The sequence below is a fragment of the Ylistrum balloti genome, unplaced genomic scaffold, assembly GCF_031769215.1.
Source record: "Ylistrum balloti isolate Yb309-2 unplaced genomic scaffold, AGI_CSIRO_Ybal_v1 Utg371186, whole genome shotgun sequence".
Taxonomy (NCBI): Eukaryota; Metazoa; Mollusca; class Bivalvia; order Pectinida; family Pectinidae; genus Ylistrum; species Ylistrum balloti.
Window position 1 is genome coordinate 7794 of NW_026782646.1, and position 21484 is coordinate 29277.

A 21484-nucleotide genomic window follows, 5' to 3' on the forward strand; every position below is an offset into this window, starting at 1 on the left:
ATATGGGAGAAAAATACTGTTTCTTTATGTGTGTTTATAGGATAGGAATATTGCATCCCAGATTTGACAAAATGTAGTAAAAATTATCGGCTTTCACAATATGTTATGACCCCCGGATGAAATGCCTTTATCCTGCAAACACGCACGTAAAAGCGTGCAAAAGATACTTATATTCTTTGTTTAGAGGAACAAATGTCATTTCAATGAATATATTGTCAAGAAATACCATTTCATGTACAGAGATCCTTGGTGCTTCTTGGTATCAGGATGTCTATAAATGTTATCATAATAAACAGTTACAAAGGTCACTGTATACTGTTTACAGTTTATATGTTCACAAGTGTGTAGGTGTGTAGAAAATGAATGTTGTAAATTACTTGGCAAATTGTCACAATCTATTCCAAATGTTCCTAATATCTTAATGTTTAAACGATGTCACTCGGTGTAGGCTGAAATTACATCTGTTACCAAATTACTGGATAGTCATTACAGAATGGAGCATGCCAGTTTAGCTTTCATAATATATTTTAGTGCAGATAAAACATTAATGCTAATTCATAGTGCTGTAATTATTTCAACTCACTGCGAATACAACCACTCCTTTCAATACGAAAGAGACAAATAGTCGATTTCTATATCTGCTTGTTCATAGAATATGGGTAAATTCATAAGGCGTTGATTTTCGTATAGAGTTAACATTAAACTTCTGTTTAGTAGACATAATTAATAATATAAAACTGCTAGGGTTTGATTTATATGTGTTCCAAAGATGTTGGTTTGTTGTCATATACAATATAACTGGTTCTAATTTGACCAAGAGCCTGGTTGTCAACTTTACTTATGTGTATCTTATGGGAAATACTTTCAAATCAAAGAGGAAATATACGGAAATAGACTGAATCGTAAAATAAACCCCTGGTTGACATTTTTTGTCGAGTTTGCTGGTAAAACTGACCATGTCTATTTGAACAAACTGTTCCCATCTCTTGTCAGACGTGTTCTTTTCATGTCAAGCTGAATTTTTTAAAGAGCTTACCATAGCAGGTCACTTGGGAACTTAAAGTCACTTTCAAGAATATTGATGATATCCTGCCTTTCAATAACAATATATCTATCAACCTTGTATAAAGTATATACCAGCCAGAATTCGAAATCAAAGATATAACTGACTTTTTAACATTAGCCATCTACCTCGACCTAATTTTCCAACAAACTGTATGGTAAACGTGATTTCTGTCATAAATTCTGCATTTCTTGATAGTAACATTCCTATATCTCCTAAAATTGTTACAGTTGTCATACTGATATCAAATGTTTAGCAGTCACTGAGTTATTAGTGATTTCCCTTAAAGTTTACCCTTCTGTATCGTATTTAATGTTTGATTAAGATCATGTTCACATATCGATGATTTCTTTTTTGTCTTAAATCGACAAAATACCTGTACGTTCCCCTTATCTATTCTTATCTATGAGAGGCTTTTCTATTCCTGAATTTACATTATGACTTATATTTGGTGTACTTTAATTAATGTATCTTCCGTAAAGTAACGATTTATTTTAACTCTTTCAAGGATTGTCACATTCTCAGGGCTGTTGTACTATAAGAAAAAACATTCTATGGAAAAATAAAGTTTAATGAGAACATCTGAAGATCAACACCAATGAAATATTAGATTGGATCTTTTCAGAATTTAATTTTGTAATGGACAATAGTAGCATGCATTCTGAAGAAGATTTTAGAAATAACATACGATGAAATAAAATGATTCAAGAACAAAATTGAGCGTACAATTTAAACGCCTCGTGACTTCATCACCGTGCACCGGATACATTATAGGTCGGATTGAAGTCTGTAGCATTGAAACAATTGTGGTTGCATGCATTACATTGATATCAGAAAAACGCCTCCCCTGCTTCTTACTTACAAATATTCTATATAATATACTTTAATTGTAACTATATATATATATATATAGATATAAAGATATCAAGTTTAGAAATAAAAAAAAAACTATGAAGTACTAGTCTTGTTAAAAATAACAATTGACGGCAGCCGGAATCATGGTAGCGCATGCGTGCTTTGAAACAAGCAACTCTTGGCCACAATCAGACATCGTTGTTGCTGTGTCGTCACAGGTCAGAGTGAGCCATGCTTGTGTATCGAGAACTCTCCTCCCCGAGGAAGATCGTTGTCCTCTCCTACAACACAGAACATAATATTACATCGTGGGACATTCTGAAATATGATGAACTATGTTGGTGTTATGTTGAAGTAATATATGAAAGATCAAAACTAAATTATAAACCTATAAAAGTTGGGATCACCCTCCTTAACGGCAAATAAAAAATGAAGAATGGTTGAAAACCTATAAAATTTGGAATAACACTCCTCCACGTCAAACTAACAATAGAGGACCATCGAAAACCTATAAAAGTTGTGATCACCCTCCTTCAAGGCTAATGAAATATGAATGACCATGATATCATTGCGATCATCCGCTTGACTTGACTTGTGAAAGCATTTGAGTTTATGGTAATCTTTCATTTTTTCGATCAGTGTGGATGTTTTGCTGACGCTTCCTAGTGTTTTGCCCACAGCTTCCCATACGAAGTGTGAACAGTGAAATAACTTCTGATTATGTGTTTTGATTATTAAATAATATCTTTACCTTGATACCCTGGGACTTATATATTCGGGTGGAGATATCTATATAAGCTGTTAAATGCGTATTGTTGTTCCAGGAATTATCAGCTGTGTAAGTATATATTATCACCAATAGATTTAATGAAAAAGAATACTTACGTGAATCCCATTTCTTTACAAATGACACTAGCTTCACGGTCAGAAAAGGTCCCATCCTGGTCACACACTAATGTCGTGAGAGATCGATACTTCATCATTACAATACCACTACTATCTCGCTCCGCTTTGACCAGCAATTCATCTAAAGCCAACCAAACATATATATATACTTATATTGTATGGAGAAATATTTTATGGATGTATTTGTGTTTAAGTATGATATAGCAAGCCAAATGTTGAAAGCGGTATTTGAATTTGCAATTACTAAATACTACAATATGTAACAATAGATAGAAATGAAATATTCAATAGATATATTTCGACCTGTATCTGTTCTTTAGAATAATTCGTTTTTTTTTCGTAACCATCAGGTACATATTAAGTTGATGCATTCAAGTGTAGCGTCATCACACTGAAACATTACAGCTTTTATGACATAGTTATTGACAAAATACGCCATATATAAACATTTGAATCACGACTCTTCTAAGTCATCCATTTACTTCAAGCTATTTCTACAGGAAAGTTACAAGGATAACTTTCTGTCAGGCTGTAGAATAAGCAGGATGATTCCTATTTCCCTCTTTAAATTGTCCATTTCTTTATTGTGCCCAATTTGCTTTCAAGTGTCTACATGTCACAGTGTTGATTCGATATTGCTGTATATTTCCAATATCATGATTACATTAATATGTATTAACATATGACAGGAAAAACACATTCATCTAAACTCTAGTTGCTATTTCTGCTTATTAACGTACCAGCATCTGTCTATATGTCGCACTTTATTCGATACTCATGGAGATTGTTCCCAGTATAAATATGTCAACTAATACGGGATTTCAGGAGGTGCAGGTCAATGAAAATTATAGTGAAGTTTTACTATCGTCACAATTTCATTGAGAAATATGCGTTTGGATTATAGTTATGTTTGGCTATAATTTCTTGTTGGTTTTGCTTCATTGATCTAACATGGGAATGATTTATTTCCATGTGCTATGTGAAATAGGCTGTTATCGATGCCCATCGTTTCCAGATTGTTAACATTATTCACATTTGAGAACGTGCTATTGCACTTGTTTGGAATGGTTCAGTTGGTGTCGTCGATGAAGCGAAATGCACTTACCTTTCCTGAACTCGTAGTCTTATTCTCATTGTACTTTTAAAGCATTTAATTGTTAATGACCCAAGCTTCTGTGTCTTTTGCACAAATATTTTACATGTTTTTTTGTTAATTTTTTTGTTTGTTTATGTTTTGCCCTCGAGTCAATCAAGTTCGATTATAACTGGTGCACATTTTTAATTCGCCCGTCGAAAACGGTTTGTGTTATATGTTTTTGTGCTGGCTGCGGACTTGTAAGAAGGAGTAAACAAGCCCTTGACCCGAAAGTATGTTGTTCTGGAAACTTTACTGCTAGATTTCGTTCCCGCCTTGAACCAATTGTTTTCTTATGTATTAATCAGTTATAAACGACCAACATCAGTAAAAATTGGTGTCTGCCTTCTTTGTACTTAATTGTATTAGGTCTCACAAACATTGGTCATGTATGTCATGTTTAAACAATGATACATAATAACAAATAAAACGTTTACATCCCTACCGCTCGTGAAAACGAGTTAAACTTAAGTTATATCAAAGAAACGACATTGTATAACACGTAAGAATGACCATGTAGAACATTTTTGAATGCTTCCGTGACCTAGAGTAGCAAGAACATGCGAGGTGTCGGTATATTACATTAAGGCATATGATATGACCTGTAAGCTTGGACCACAAGGTAAATTATTGTTTTTTAATACGGTATATGAATTAGAACAGGAATTACCAAAACGTTTCACAGAATCTAGTACTTAATAATTCCACAGGTAAATCAAAATGTACTTCTTCAACTCGCAAATTCCCGAATTCAACGTTATCAGCTATATACAGACGACGAGTTTAGTGTTGTACTGCTGTCCGCAAAGTGTCGTTGTTTAAATGTAGTACTTTTACATGTCTAATGGCTGCTTGTGAAGTGATACCATTTAAGTGATGTACTGAGATCTGTGAAGTGTTACCGTTGAAGTGGTGTACGGAGATCTGTGAAACGTTACCGTTTAAGTAATGTACGGAGATCTGTGAAGTGTTACAGTTTAAGTGGTGTACGGAGATCTGTGAAGCATTACCGTTTAAGTGATGTACGGAGATCTGTGAAGCGATACCGTTTAGTGGTGTTGTGAGATATGTGAAGTGATACCGTTTAAGTGGTGTAAGGGGATCTGTGAAGTGATACTGTTTAAGTGGTGTACGGAGATCTGTGAAGAGATATCGTTTAAGTGGTGTACGGAGATCTGTGAAGTGTAACTGTTTAGTGGTGTTCGGAGATCTGTGAAGTGATACCGTTTAAGTGGTGTACGGAGATCTGTGAAGTGAAACCGTTTTAGGGGTGTACGGGTACCGTTCTAATGCCATATTGCTATCTATGAAGTGACATAGTTTCAGTGTTAAGCGCAACTTGTGAGTATGAAGGCAGTCTTGAAGTGCTTTACTGTTGCATGTGAAGTGATTGGCGCGGACTAGGACTTACCACAGTTTGATTCATCCGAGTTATCACTGCAGTCTTGTTGGCCATCACACACACTTTCATTGACAATGCACTCTTCTGAGTTAGAGCACATCGTAAGACCAGGTCCACATGTATAACCTTACGAGATAAAATTATACATGATAAGCAATGCGATTCATATCTTGTAATGCAGATATTGCGCAAAAGCTGTTACGGATATTCAAAACATAAAACTTCTGTTCTTCTGAATACCTATAAAACAAAGAAAACTGAAGCGGCATGCATTTACAACCGTTATATATCTTAATGGGTTTGATATAGAAAAATAATAGGGATATGCTCTTTATAGATATATAGACACCATTCCACTATATTACCTACCTGTACAAATACACCTATGAAATGTACTGCCTGGTGCCTCTAAAACGGCAGCTATTGATCCTTTGTCATAAGATCTACAATCAAAGCCAACATCTACGTCTTCCGACAACCTTCTTGAGACTGCTGCTTCTGTTATAAAGCTGTAGGTAGGTGGGCGACAGACAGCTTCTTTACATTCTGCCATTGTTTCTGTGCTTGATGCAGAGGTTGGATGGTTGGGCCATAGTAACACATCGCCATTTTGTATATCGGCGGTCGCACATGGTGCTGGTGTTGACGCTAAGTAGATTGACACACAGATTATTTTAAAGTAAAATTTTTAACGCTGTATGCATTTTGTAAACGTCTGTAGGTATTTGGATTTGCCGAAAACTCCTCAAAAAGCTAAACAAAGTTATCTCGGCAGAACAGAAATGAGTTAAATTCATTTATCTATGCTCCACCATACAAAACATACAAAATAAAAATACATCCTTTTGTTTGATTCATATAAATTTTCAGAACTACGACAAGCAAATAACTGCTTACCACATTGGTCAGTAATAATTGGTTACCACATTGGTCAGTAATAATTGGTTACCTCATTGGTCAGTAATAATTGGTTACCTCGTTGGTCAGTAATAATTGGTTACCACATTGGTCAGTAATATTTGGTTACCACATTGGTCAGTAATAATTGGTTACCTCATTTGTCAGTAATAATTGGTTACCTCATTGGTCAGTAATAATTGGTTACCACATTGGTCAGTAATAATTGGTTATCTCATTGGTCAGTAATAATTGGTTACCTCTTTGGTCAGTAATAATTGGTCACCTCATTGGTCAGTAATAATTTGTTATCTCATTGGTCAGTAATAATTGGTTACCTCATTGGTCAGTAATAATTGGTTATCTCATTGGTCAGTAATAATTGGTTACCTCATTGGTCAGTAATAATTGGTTATCTCAATGGTCAGTAATAATTGGTTACCTCATTGGTCAGTAATAATTGGTTATCTCATTGGTCAGTAATAATTTGTTACCTCATTGGTCAGTAATAATTGATTACCACATTGGTCAGTAATAATTGGTTACCTCATTTGTCAGTAATAATTGCTTATCTCATTGGTCAGTAATAATTGGTTATCTCATTGGTCAGTAATAATTGGTTATCTCATTGGTCAGTAATAATTGGTTATCTCATTGGTCAGTAATAACTGCTTACCACATTGGTCAGTAATAATTGGTTACCACATCGGTCAGTAATAATTGGTTACCTCATTTGTCAGTAATAATTGGTTATCTCATTGGTCAGTAATAATTGTTTACCTCATTGGTCAGTGATAATTGGTTATCTCATTTGTCAGTAATAATTGGTCACCTCATTGGTCAGTAATAATTGATTACCACATTGGTCAGTAATAATTGGTTACCTCATTTGTCAGTAATAATTGGTTACCTCATTGGTCAGTTATAATTGGTTACCTCATTTGTCAGTAATAATTGGTTACCTCATTGGTCAGTAATAATTGGTCACCTCATTGGTCAGTAATAATTGATTACCACATTGGTCAGTTATAATTGGTTACCTCATTGGTCAGTAATAATTGGTTACCTCATTGGTCAGTTATAATTGGTTACCTCATTTGTCAGTAATAATTGGTTATCTCATTGGTCAGTAATAATTGGTTACCACATTGGTCAGTAATAATTGGTTATCTCAATGGTCAGTAATAATTGGTTACCTCATTGGTCAGTAATTGGTTATCCCCTTGGTCAGTAATAATTGGTTACCTCATTGGTCAGTAATAATTGGTTACCTCATTTGTCAGTAATAATTGGTTATCTCATTGGTCAGTAATAATTGGTTACCTCATTGGTCAGTAAAAATTGGTCCCCCTATTGGTCAGTAAAAAGCATTAAGTGAAAAAAACTAAAAGATAAAGAAATAGCAAAACTCTACAGCAATGCATATTTCCTATTAATAGTTCTGAGAAAAGCCAAGAAGATTATCGTTACGATGGCAATTGATCTATATATATATATAGCTTTCCCTATTACAATATTGGAAAAAATGAAGATACACTATGTAATTCCTCCCAGCAAGTATCAACAAGAGTCTCGGTGGCCTAAACGGTCACATGAGCGAACTCACAAACGTTGACTATTGGAATGAACGGGTAGCATATAGAAGAGAAAGTAAGAAATGCTATTTGTACAGGGAACATAGAGTTTGAACTAAGTTTAATTCATTGATGACGTAATGGTGACCAATAAAGTACTGTAAAATCTACCCACTCCCCAAGGGGACATGTAAGACCTTTTAGACATGTTTACAATTTTGTTCGAGCCCCTCTAGAGTATTTGAAACTACCATATTTAGGTAGTGAGAAGAAGCGTTTTAAAATTTTAGTCAATTTGCCCCTTTTTGGACAATACTACACCAATACTAACAATTCTAATTAAGTTTGATCGACTTCCTGAAAAAAATCAACAAGTTATGATCAAAAATATAATTTCCCTATATAAACTAATAATTTTTTCCCTTTATCAAATGGGAAGTATGAGATTCTGGGATTATCAAATTACCCTCTCCCCAGGGGAAACCATGATTCCCTTGGGTCATCAAATTACCCTCTCCCAAGGGGGAACAATGATTCCCATGGGTCATCAAATAACCCTCTCCCCAGGGGGAACTATGATACCCTGCGGTCATCAAATAACCCTCTCCCCAGGTGGAACTATGATACCCTGCGGTCATCAAATTACCCTCTCCCTAGGCGGAACTATGATACCTTGGGGTCATCAAATTACCCTCTCCCCAGGGGGAACTATGATACCCTGCGGTCATCAAATTACCCTCTCCCCAGGGGGAATTATGATACCCTGCGGTCATCAAATTACCCTCTCCCCAGGGGGAACTATGATACCCTGGGGTCATCAAATTACCCTCTCCCCAGGGGGAACTATGATACCCTGGGGTCATCAAATTAACAATGTTATATCCGTAAAGAGTATTATCTAACGTTATTGAGTATCAAAAGGAAGAATTTAAAAGAAATGCAGTCCATCTGATCCTTTTAGGGGCCCTGCCAATCGGCCCATGGACGTAGGCAAACTAGGGTCAATGCGTGCATATCATCAAAACGTCATCGAGTACTAACCAGGTATGAGATCTATTTCAAATAAAAGAAATAAACAAAATGCTCAAAAATGTAAATTTCCTCTTAAACAATAATAAACAAGACCTCTCTCCAGAGGGACGTATGAAACCTTGAGATCTTTGGGTATTGAACAGTAAACTTTAGGTTAAGCCCCTTCAGACCGTTCCATCAATGAAGAGTATCTGAATCTACCATCGTTGGGTATTGAGAAGATTTTTAGGATTGCAGTCAATTTACCCTGTTTTGACCCTGTTCCTTAGGCCCCCAGGTTTGGGAACCATGTAATTTACAATTTTGCTTCACTTTGTGCCATACATTTGAGTTCAAGGGTTTCCAAAAGAAGTTGAAAATGTACCCAAAAGGGGGGTCAAAATCCTCTGGAAATTTTTTGATTCCATCGCCAAGCTAAAGCATGATTGCAGATTAAAAAGATTTCTTAAACGGATACCTGTCTTATTTTGTTCACTGAACTGAGGTATCAGTATATGTTTTGCATAGTATTATCAAATAATGACATAACAATCACGAGAGATCTAAGTAGGCTTTGTGTGAACGTTGTATCATGTACGTACCCTGTTCTGAACATGTCTCTACACTTATAACGCTGTACAACTTGTCTATTTCTGTCACAACAACACTGTTGTTAATACAGTCTTCACGGAGGGGCATCACACATGTTTTGAAAGTCGCTAGTAACCTGTTAAAGGAAAAAGGACAACAATGTTGACATGTGCACTAATATTTGAAAAAAGTCAATAATGTGACAAATCATTTAATTTAAATATAGAGTTCGCTCATGAATTTCGCGTTTAGCTTATAAACAGACAGCAAAGTAAACACTTGATGTCCTAGGAATCTTACAAAGCAAACGTTCTTTTACTGAAGAAGCAACTAACGACCAATTTTATCAATCCTATATAATGTCTCTTCTGATATTAGAAATGACTTAAATTACTTCAACAAATAGGGTTTTTGTCCTTTTAAGGAAAACAATATAAAAACGTAGCATAATGTTTTATGTACAGGCACTGATATTCCTAATTTATTAGGGACTAGCAATCACTTTACATTGTGGCTCTAAAACATCGAATTCGTAATCTTAAGAAGGTGCTATTCACGTCTGCACTAGCATATTACAAGCAAACCTCCATTGTATATAAAAAGTGTTAATAAGTTAGAATGGAAATTTGCATTATAGCCATGTTTAAAATACATGTCCACTAACCCAATTTATCAAATATTGAAAATACCTCAGCTATCCAACACGTCATTACGCGCGTTAATTTCATAATAATGTACTACTTACCCACAGTCCTCAATCCCTTGTGATGGAATACTCAATGCTTGCTGTACAGAACGAATCACCAGCGGTAACGTACACCCAAGGATACCACTATAGTTACATGTATCATCTGTACGAGGAATGAAATGCATTATCCCTAGTTTATTTGGTCATGCGCACAAATGGGGTTACGAAAACCACATACTCTCCGGTATTTGTTCTACACTTTGCAGTGATTTAGAACACACTAATGTCCACTATTTGAAGCTATTTCAAAAATAGGTTATAAGTAATCTTATGTAGGTACAGAAATATTGTCAAACATTCTTAAAGTCATTTTAACACAAATAGACCTTAAAAATCGACACTAACTTGAAAATAATGACATTTTATGTGAATATGACAAATGTGATGAAGATAGACATATCCAATGTTAAATACGACAGGGAAAAGGCCTACTGTTAATAGGTTATAATACAACAGTGTTGGGAGTATTCACATAGATATTGATGTCCTATACTTTCAATAATAGATATAATATCTTTTAAACAATGCTGGCGATATTTGAGTTATTCCATTAGGTTACAGTACATCTGGATGATTTGTAAAGGTCTTCTGAAAAGGTGCACATGGTTAGCAACCTTTCGAAAGATAACTTTTTCTATTTTTGGAAAGAATCCCTTCTACAAAATTTGCATCCTTATCCAACGCTGCGTAAGATATGTTATCTGAATTGCAATCATTTTTACAAGATTATGCCTTTTGTTGGTAGTTATGTCTTGAGATCAATATTCAGGTGTTCAATAATTAATTATGGTTTCATTAAACATATTAAATAGTACTGACAATGGAGTAAATGCCCCTCTTATCGTTATTCATTGCCATGATGCAAGTGCAAATTAATGGACAATGACACAAATTTTCAATATCATGTATATTCAATAAACACTAATATAGTTATCATTGAAATCCCTTTTAAACAACTATTAAAAACACATTTGAATACTGACTTTCAAAACTACAGAGACATCGGCTTTTTGAGAGTTGTAAATTTTTATGTTTTGCAAATATTTAATTTTTCTCATCCTCTACGAAAACAATGTTTGCAATCAAATGGTATCTGATTATATTATGTATATTTATTGATAAGTACTATCCATTATGTATATTTATTGATAAGTATTATCCATTATGTATATCTATTGATAAGTACTATCCATTATGTATATCTATTGATAAGTACTATCCATTATGTATATCTATTGATAAGTACTATCCATTATGTATATTTATTGATAAGTACTATCCATTATGTATATCTATTGATAAGTACTATCCATTATGTATATCTATTGATAAGTACTATGCATTTTGTATATCTATTGATAAGTACTATCCATTATGTATATCTATTGATAAGTACTATCCATTATGTATATTTATTGATAAGTACTATCCATTATGTATATCTATTGATAAGTACTATCCATTATATATATCTATTGATAAGTACTATGCATTTTGTATATCTATTAATAAGTACTATCCATTATGTATATCTATTGATAAGTACTATGCATTTTGTATATCTATTGATAAGTATTATCCATTATGTATATTTATTGATAAGTACTATCCATTATGTATATTTATTGATAAGTATTATCCATTAAGATTCAAGACATATTTTCACCTTATTTTCAGGAAAGACCAGTTATTAAATTAGTTAATCCTTTCTTAATTTATATTCTTAATGTGCAACAATACTGATCAAGGAAGATTATGGAGAAATGGCAAAGATAAGAAAGTTCCGAAAATAAACCATACTGCATTATTTCTAGAGGAGTCGTTTGCTAATTAACATTGTATATTGAAGTATTGTTATTTCTCGAAAGGTTGATGTTTTTCGTGCTGTAGTAAGCTAGATATACACATACCTCGGGTCACGTTTCCACACAGAATATCATTGAGGGGGAAATCCTCAGATGTCAAACTTTTACAGGCGGCAGGTGCTTTACTGATACACGTCTTATATTGGTTCATTATACTAAAATAGAGATACACGCAATGCTATTGTTGACGATAACACAAACCAAGCGGTCTTCATCTCACGATATCACAATCAAAAGATTCTTTATTGTATAGTTGTTCTTGTTTCGGTTTGCCCTTGTTTGCAGGTATTAATGTTTTTCAAGTGGTATTCACGTTTACGGGCACAACATATGATTTCTATATTTTGATTCAATATAACAAATATCAATATAAATATAAATAAATCACATTTTCTTTACTGACCTCGAAAACAGGGACATTATGACTCTATAGTTATAACTAACTCTGTTTAAAAGTTTGTCTAGTAAATCAACTTCTGTCAGTATGCTGTCTTGACAAAAAAAATATACATGGTAATACTTTTTAAAGAACATCAGAATATATGTCGACAAACAATGCCAACAGATGTAATTAGAACAGAAACACATCGCTTACCGATTACCAACAGTTATACTCAAATGTGAAATCGTGATGTGAACTATAACAAAAATATCTTTATCCAGGACATAACGAATATGCATAAATGATTATCTTGATATCTATGGAAATATTTCGTCAAAAGAATTTCAATGTTAAACAGATTGATGATTATGATTGCAAATGATACTGACTTGTAGTAGGCCTGTACAAGTCAACGGATTGATAATTATGATATATGAGATACTAACCTGCAATAGACCTGTACAAGGCTTTCACCAGTCGTTCCATTCATACGGTATGCCTCCAGTGTTTGTAATGGTGATAGGCATATAGACAGTGTTGAAACATCACAGTCTCCTGTGCACATGACATATACAATCAATAATCCAGCAGAACACATTTAAAAGTAACGCAGAGTAACAATGAAAGTTTGAAAAATACCGATGTAGCGTCTACTGTATTATGTAAACAAATGTACAAAGGACACATTTCTAATTCAAAATATACATTTTTACATACTTGCTGTACTTTTCGGAAGGAAGAGCGTTTAATTTGTTTTTAATATTCAAAATACAAAGACGTAGGGGCATTGTCATAATTGTGAGGGATGTATGACATCAAAACAATGTGATCAACACAAAAAATGTACAGAATTGTTCGGCCGTTATTTTTTATTTTCTCTACATACTCATTTCCTTACGATCAAAGTAATATAGAAATGAAATGAAGGTTCTCTATTTTATTTTCGTTATATTTTAGGTGTGCTGCAAAAACTTTAGGCTTTTTGTATTACATCTATATATAGACTTCAATGCCACCGTCCACTGAGTTAAATAATATTATTTGCAAACATACGACTTCATAGTTTTATATTGTTAATACGTTATTTTTATGTGTGTTTTGATTAGACTCCATTTAAGTCTCTCCTTTCGCAGTCCTATTGGGTAACTGAAGATCCCGCTACTTTACTCTGTAATACTTTTGACTGATTAAAGCTGTTTTGATTAGACTCCATTTATGTCTCTCCTTTCGCAGTCCTATTGGGTAACTGAAGATCCCGCTACTTTACTCTGTAATACTTTTGACTGATTAAAGCGCTACATCTACAACTCGTTGAGTAGAATTACAAAAACGCACTACATAAAAGATAGATCGATGAATAAAACCCTTAAAATAGTTAAGTACAATGGAGTATTAATATGGGTTAACTTAACAAATGACAGCAGAAATTATTTACCGAATGTGCTAACAAAATTGATCCAGTATTCGATCAAGTTATATAGTGAGGTCACAATATCTTCTCTGAGAGCTTGCTAAAAGTTGACTGCCAACCGTTTGTGAGATGAGTAATTTAGCTTTACATCTGAATAATTATCAAGCTGAGCAAGAGCTAATTAGGATACTCTAGTCAGTATATAAGCGATTATGGTTGCTTTGTGTAACATACTTACCAATGGTTTGACAGACCATTTGTAGTTGTTGTGTTGCTGACTCTACCTGGGAGAACATTGGATCAGAAGAACACGACGGAGGTAGGGCATCAATACAGGCCATCACATCAGGGTACACGTTTCTGCAAAGAGTAGGATTCATGCAGTATTAACATAAAACTAATAAGAAATGTCGTGAATAATAAGGAAATACTTCACAAATGTTCTGATGCCATTGTGTAGCGAGTTTTGTTTTACATTTTACCTACTTGAAATTTCTATTGATTGTCTTGTTCACATTTATTTAAATTATTCATAATCCCGAATAAGAAAGAAAATCATCATGGCAAAAAGAAAGAATTTTGTCGATGCGGTCAGCATCATTTGGTCAGTTTAGAAATAAACCTTAAATGTTATATCTAGTTATATTTTCTTTAACGTTGTAGTATAAGTAAACAAAGCAATAGAAATGACAAGCAAAGGATGGGACAGAGGCTAGAATTCGAAATATTTGGCATTTTAATTTTTAGAAGTCGGGCCTTACGTGTCTGCAACAGCAACAGCAGTATCTGACTGAATATCATTATATTTGAGATTTTCTCCCTACATAACTGTCGATGTACTCACCTTCCGCTGGAAGTATGATATCAAATACGGGGTAGAATGTGACATATTTTTTTATACCTTGTGTTATATGTGACAAGACTCTGCATTTTGAGCTTTATATGTATGATTTCCAAAAGCTGCTACACGTACATGTGTGCTCGTTGATCCTGGACTGATTCAGCCAGATTACATTTAACAGACATAGCTAGTATTGCTAAAGAATGTCCTCTACTGGCCTCGCAGTCTATAACATTTTATGTGTGAAGGTTCAAGTAGAATTCCTCAATGAGCACAGACAATGATTTTCTAAAGATAGTAACTGTGACCTTGACCTTGATTTATTAACCCTGAAACACGAGCATGTCCAAGATATCATTTAGGAAGTCCAAGTATTTAGGTAAAAAAGGTGATAGAGTCATATTGACTACATTTTCCTGCGGCTGAAACGAAAGTCAATGTAGTTCAAAACATTTCAACCCAAACCCGAGGAATTTCACTGTAATAGTCGACTAAAACCATACGGTACTTTCACAAAAAATAGACCTTCTTATCTACAGGTTGACAAACTCTCTTAACAGTAGATATGGTTTTAACATAAAGTGAAATGTATTAATTTTGAATAATCATAAGGTTTGCTTTCCTTGCAGGAGAAGCATACATTTCAAACGATACTTTACCTGCAAATGTGATTAAAATCCGTCTGGTTTAATCCTATATTGCCCATTTCGGACAGTGGAGCTATACACTGCATGGCGGTTAGTATGTTACAAAGTGGACCGCCATTACCCTCTCCTGTGTTATCACTATTGCTCTCTTCTGTGCTACCATTATCGCCCCCTCCTGGAATCCGAATAATATCACGGTAATTCAAATTAAACATGGACAATAACAAAATGTTATATTTTGAAATGTAATTCATTACGTTTTACATCATTAATTGATAACTTAGAAATTATTAAAATGACGTTATCGATGGCATCAACCATGTAAGTATTGTAAATGTTGTTTGCAATATTACCAACAGGAACAATTACAATATCATAACAATTCCGTTGGCACCATTAGTCACTGCAACTCTATTAATTATTTTTTCCGGGAACTTCTGCGTGATTTCAGTAATTAAACTGTCCTTCACATGGGGATTATAAAAAAATGGTTTTGAAAAATATTCATCAGTTGAATCCGTAAGACATGTGCCAGTTCAAGTATGAAATTAGTATAAAATACCCATACTTACCAATTATTTGACAAACTGCTGTAAGCTGCTGCTTAGCCATTTCTATCTGAGTATACAAGGAGTCGGTTATACATGTAGGAGGTAGACTCTCTATGCAGGAAATCATGTCCGGGAAGATTGTACTATGAACAATAATAATAACCTTTTCTTAATTCCTGACAGATAATCTAACAGATATTTTTTTTCGGATAGGTTTTATGTTGTGATAAAATGTATTTTCAACACTTAGTTATGTTCGATATCATGGTGTTACCTAAAGCCGATGACACATTTAAAGCATCATCGTTATGAAATGAGATGTCGGTGTCATTGATAGAGACATTTACTCGTGGAGTTTAGATATATTTATCGCGGTAATTATTGAGTAAAAAATGCTCGACGTTTACAGATCATTACAGAAGTCAGGTATTTGATGAGTTAACAATGCAACAATTTTGTGCGTTACTGTTTAAAAGAAACACAAATCAAATATCTATCCGTAAATCAAAGAAATTCAAAACAATGTGTTGTCCGGTGACTATAGCTAACTTCAATGCCATGACTCCCTAAACATATTTTAATCACTATCATTAACTTAATACGACGCGTGTTGCATTGCACATTGCTCGATATAACATCTTACCTACAAATTCGTGCTGCGTCCTCGGGACTACCTGTCATACTACCAAGGTCGGAAACGGGTTCTATACAATTCAGCATCTCCTGAATATCGCACGATGTTTCGGTGGTATTCCCGGAGATTTCACCTGTAATATCATGATTTATTTGATAATGCTGTTTCATATCTAAGAACAATAACGATAATAATAAGCATTGGTCTCTTTGATCATGAGTACAACAAATATATACATATATAAGACATAACATTTTTTTTTTTTTTTTTTTAAGATTCTATATATAGCCGTTAAATGTACATTTCCGATAATACTTAAATCAGTCGTAAAATTGGGAATTATATTTATAGGTAGAAAACAAAAGTGCACAATACAGCTGCAAGTAAGATATCTCTCAAATCAGTCCTTTGTTTGAGTGTATATTATACGCTAACCAGACAACCAAAAGCCGATAACACTGACGACTGAAAATGAAGATTGCTTAATTTAAAAATCTGGAAACTTGATTATAAAATATTCAAAATATAATTAATAGAAATCCAAGAAAAAGTAAAATTTCTTGGTTTACTGATAATATCAAGGTCGTGGTGATGGTTGGACATACCTATAATATCAAGGTCGTGTTGTTGTTTGGACATACCTATAATATCAAGGTAGTGTTGATGGTTGGACATACCTGTAATATCAAGGTCGTGGTGATGGTTGGACATACCTGTAATATCAAGGTCGTGTTGTTGTTTGGACATACCTATAATATCAAGGTAGTGTTGATGGTTGGACATACCTGTAATATCAAGGTCGTGTTGATGGTTGGACATACCTGTAATATCAAGGTCGTGTTGTTGTTTGGACATACCTGTAATATCAAGGTCGTGTTGATGGTTGGACATACCTGTAATATCAAGGTCGTGTTGATGGTTGGACATACCTGTAATATCAAGGTCGTGTTGTTGTTTGGACATACCTGTAATATCAAGGTCGTGTTGATGGTTGGACATACCTGTAATATCAAGGTCGTGTTGATGGTTGGACATACCTATAGTATCAAGGTAGTGTTGATGGTTGGACATACCTGTAATATCAAGGTCGTGTTGATGGTTGGACATACCTGTAATATCAAGGTCGTGTTGTTGTTTGGACATACCTGTAATATCAAGGTCGTGTTGATGGTTGGACATACCTGTAATATCAAGGTCGTGTTGATGGTTGGACATACCTGTAATATCAAGGTCGTGTTGATGGTTGGACATACCTGTAATATCAAGGTCGTGTTGAAGGTTGGACATACCTGTAATATCAAGGTCGTGTTGATGGTTGGACATACCTGTAATATCAAGGTCGTGTTGATGGTTGGACATACCTGTAATATCAAGGTCGTGTTGATGGTTGGACATACCTGTAATATCAAGGTCGTGTTGATGGTTGGACATACCTGTAATATCAAGGTCGTGTTGATGGTTGGACATACCTGTAATATCAAGGTCGTGTTGATGGTTGGACATACCTGTAATATCAAGGTCGTGTTGATGGTTGGACATACCTGTAATATCAAGGTCGTGTTGATGGTTGGACATACCTGTAATATCAAGGTCGTGTTGATGGTTGGACATACCTGTAATATCAAGGTCGTGTTGATGGTTGGACATACCTGTAATATCAAGGTCGTGTCAAGGTCGTGTTGATGGTTGGACATACCTGTAATATCAAGGTCGTAATATCAAGGTCGTGTTGATGGTTGGACATACCTGTAATATCAAGGTCGTGTTGATGGTTGGACATACCTGTAATATCAAGGTCGTGTTGATGTTTGGACATACCTGTAATATCAAGGTCGTGTTGATGGTTGGACATACCTGTAATATCAAGGTCGTGTTGGTGGTGGGACAAACCTGTAATATCAATGTCGTGTTGATGGTTGGACATACCTGTAATATCAAGGTCGTGTTGTTGTTTGGACATACCTGTAATATCAAGGTCGTGTTGATGGTTGGACATACCTGTAATATCAAGGTCGTGTTGATGGTTGGACATACCTGTAATATCAATGTCGTGTTGATGGTTGGACATACCTGTAATATCAAGGTCGTGTTGTTGTTTGGACATACCTGTAATATCAAGGTCGTGTTGATGGTTGGACATACGTATAATATCAAGGTCGTGTTGATGGTTGGACATACGTATAATATCAAGGTCGTGTTGATGGTTGGACATACCTGTAATATCAAGGTCGTGTTGATGGTTGGACATACCTGTAATATCAAGGTCGTGTTGATGGTTGGACATACCTGTAATATCAAGGTCGTGTTGATGGTTGGACATACCTATAATATCAAGGTCGTGTTGATGGTTGGACATACCTGTAATATCAAGGTAGTGTTGATGGTTGGACATACCTGTAATATCAAGGTCGTGTTGATGGTTTGACATACCTGAAACCTAAACGCTTAGTACATTTTTGGACATACCTGCAACGTGTAGATTGTGTGAAGCTATTCTTTCTACCTCTGTTTTGCAAACATATTGCCCCGAGGTCTGCACAGTAGCGTTATCCAGATGCAAAATATTGAGACGATCGTTAATCCTATTGACTGAAAACTCGTCAGAACTAATTATCATTGTGTTCACGGCAATGATGTTCATTTCTGAGCTGTTCATCTGCCTGTGTAGCCATGTCACCTGAAACATACAAAAAAGACATCAAGCTCAAAAGAACATGTCATAACATACTGCCTCCTAGCACGATGATGTGATATGTCAATGAACACTACACGCCTGGAAATCCCAGTGACGTATACTACATGAGAAAGATTAAGAGAATTGAAACTCTGTAAATCATTTCCTCGATCCATTATCTTTTACGTGAACCCTACATGAAACAAATTTTCGCTCGCCATGGCTAATATGATTTTGGTAAACGGATATATATCGCGTTCAAGAAAGTGAAAACTATATCTCTTTCAACGTACCACCATAGTCCCAAAGGAATGGTTGGATGCGCATGTGAAGTCAACAGAGGATCCCACTGGTACCGTCATGTTCTGAAAGTTATCTAAACATGGAAAAGCGTTAGTGTCTACAATAACCCGTCATAGTCGGCATCGCTTTAAGTGTGAAATCATATCCTGTATGAACCTTATTGATAAATATGTTGTCACCTTTACGTGATATATTAAAGGAGTGGTATGATGCACATGAAGGGGAGAAATGCATGTGTAATGCATGTTCTTGTATGATGACTACGTATTAGGTTAGAAAACTTGCATTGGCACGTCATCCGTCTTGAAGACACTTCTACTTCAATAGTTTTGAAAGCATTTCCCTACTGAATATCTGTATATTCATATATGTACCTGTACACTTAATTTTGCATAAAAATAGCAATCAAACCGGAGAGAAACATGTTATTGCAAACTTGGAAATTATGATGATTATGCAAATTTAAGAAATTTCCTGTTGTGATGTAAGCGAAAATCACGGTAAAGGAAAGCCAGAGGAAACCTGAGGAACAGCTACTCCCTTCCACATTTTGCATGATTGACATTGGCTTATCTTTCGTGTCTGTATGCATGTTAATATGCTGTATGTTACACTTAAGCAATTCTCGGGATTTCTTTTCATGAAAACCACTTATCCATTAGCATTATTGTGGTTAACAATGATAATAATAATAGTAAAAACACGGATACATGCGTGATTGCATCAATACAAAATCGGAGAAAGCTAGTTGTATAAACATTCATGGCATTACTTACTGCATGGTTCTTCATCCGAGCCATCAATGCAGTCGTTCTGTCCATTGCAAAGCATTGCTATAGGCACACATTGGTTATTAGATAAACATTGATAGTCTCTCTCTGGGTCGCAATCTACAAATCACCATCACTGACATATGAATGTATGAAATATCCTCTCCTTCGATGTGTTTAACTGTTATGCATTTGTTTTTCAATTTCACTTAGTTTTGAATTTATTTATTTAACATTATCCGCGTCTGCTCCTTACATTGTTTTTCTTTTTTTCTTTTTTTTTTTTTTTTTTTTTTTTACATTTATGAATATTTTCGTTAACTTGAAAAAATACATAACCGGATTATTAAAAGGTTTAACAGGAATATGTTTTATCTATGTATATTCGTTTCAGATTGTGATAAATTGTAACAACTAAATTAAAATATCTGATATCATGAAATTTCACTGAAAATGACAATTGAATATTTTGGAGTAACATATCTACAAAGCTTTTTTATCACTCCAACAAGCGTATCACAATATACATATCTGTTTAATACCATGTAGTGGAGATTCTGTCGTTGGCGGCACCGTTGGTGCTGTCGTTGGAGGTAAACATACTACGCCAGCATCCTCTCCATGGCCACAATTTTCAATTCCCCATCCATTAGATCTACAATCCATCAGTCTTGCCTCGTCTCCTTGACAGGAAACATCATCCAGCCATGTTGGTTCTAATCCTTCACCAAAGGCTGCTTCTCGTCTAAAACTGCCTCCCCTTGTAAACAAATCAGGCCAAAAGGAATGAACACCATTCAGTATCATTACTTCACAATCAGGAACGTCTTTTTCAAAGCGGACAACAGATTAAAAACATATGGTTTCAGATGGCGCTATAGCAAAAGAATTGCAAAGACAATCAAAATACTGACTTGATAAAACAATTAACGTAGTCAAGACCATTAAAGCGTCATTCTCGTATTGAATTAAACCAAACAGCCTTTTCGTGCTTGTAAACATTATTGATTACTGACTAAGAAATTGTAGACTCATTCCACAGGTAACTTAATTTATCAACTGTTTGATAGAAATAATATTCAGGAAACAACACTATTATGCTATTTTGCCGCCATCGTACCGATATCATCTATAAAAAGGTCAGGGACATTAGTTACATCTCTAATTTATGTGGCATCATCAGTGCCAGAATTAAGTAGTGATACTGTAAATCACTTCGATTTT

General features: G+C 34.8%; 1 protein-coding gene across 1 annotated transcript in view; it reads right to left on the minus strand.

Annotated features, from left to right (window-relative positions):
• Positions 1-1613: 1613 nt before the first annotated feature.
• The window catches only part of LOC132561287 (deleted in malignant brain tumors 1 protein-like), a 67467-nt gene continuing 47596 nt past the window's right edge, over positions 1614-21484 (minus strand). The window contains exons 30-45 of the mRNA XM_060226014.1: positions 20803-21020; positions 20267-20380; positions 19481-19563; positions 18980-19190; positions 16523-16646; positions 15901-16022; positions 15341-15503; positions 14079-14200; positions 12876-12984; positions 12093-12202; positions 10180-10285; positions 9446-9570; positions 5731-6009; positions 5371-5487; positions 2804-2945; positions 1614-2199 (exon numbers count right to left, since the gene is read on the minus strand). Of these exons, the coding sequence (XP_060081997.1) occupies positions 2031-2199; positions 2804-2945; positions 5371-5487; positions 5731-6009; positions 9446-9570; positions 10180-10285; positions 12093-12202; positions 12876-12984; positions 14079-14200; positions 15341-15503; positions 15901-16022; positions 16523-16646; positions 18980-19190; positions 19481-19563; positions 20267-20380; positions 20803-21020 (2314 nt within the window). The 3' untranslated portion in view covers positions 1614-2030. The remainder of the gene's footprint in view (positions 2200-2803; positions 2946-5370; positions 5488-5730; positions 6010-9445; positions 9571-10179; positions 10286-12092; positions 12203-12875; positions 12985-14078; positions 14201-15340; positions 15504-15900; positions 16023-16522; positions 16647-18979; positions 19191-19480; positions 19564-20266; positions 20381-20802; positions 21021-21484) is intronic.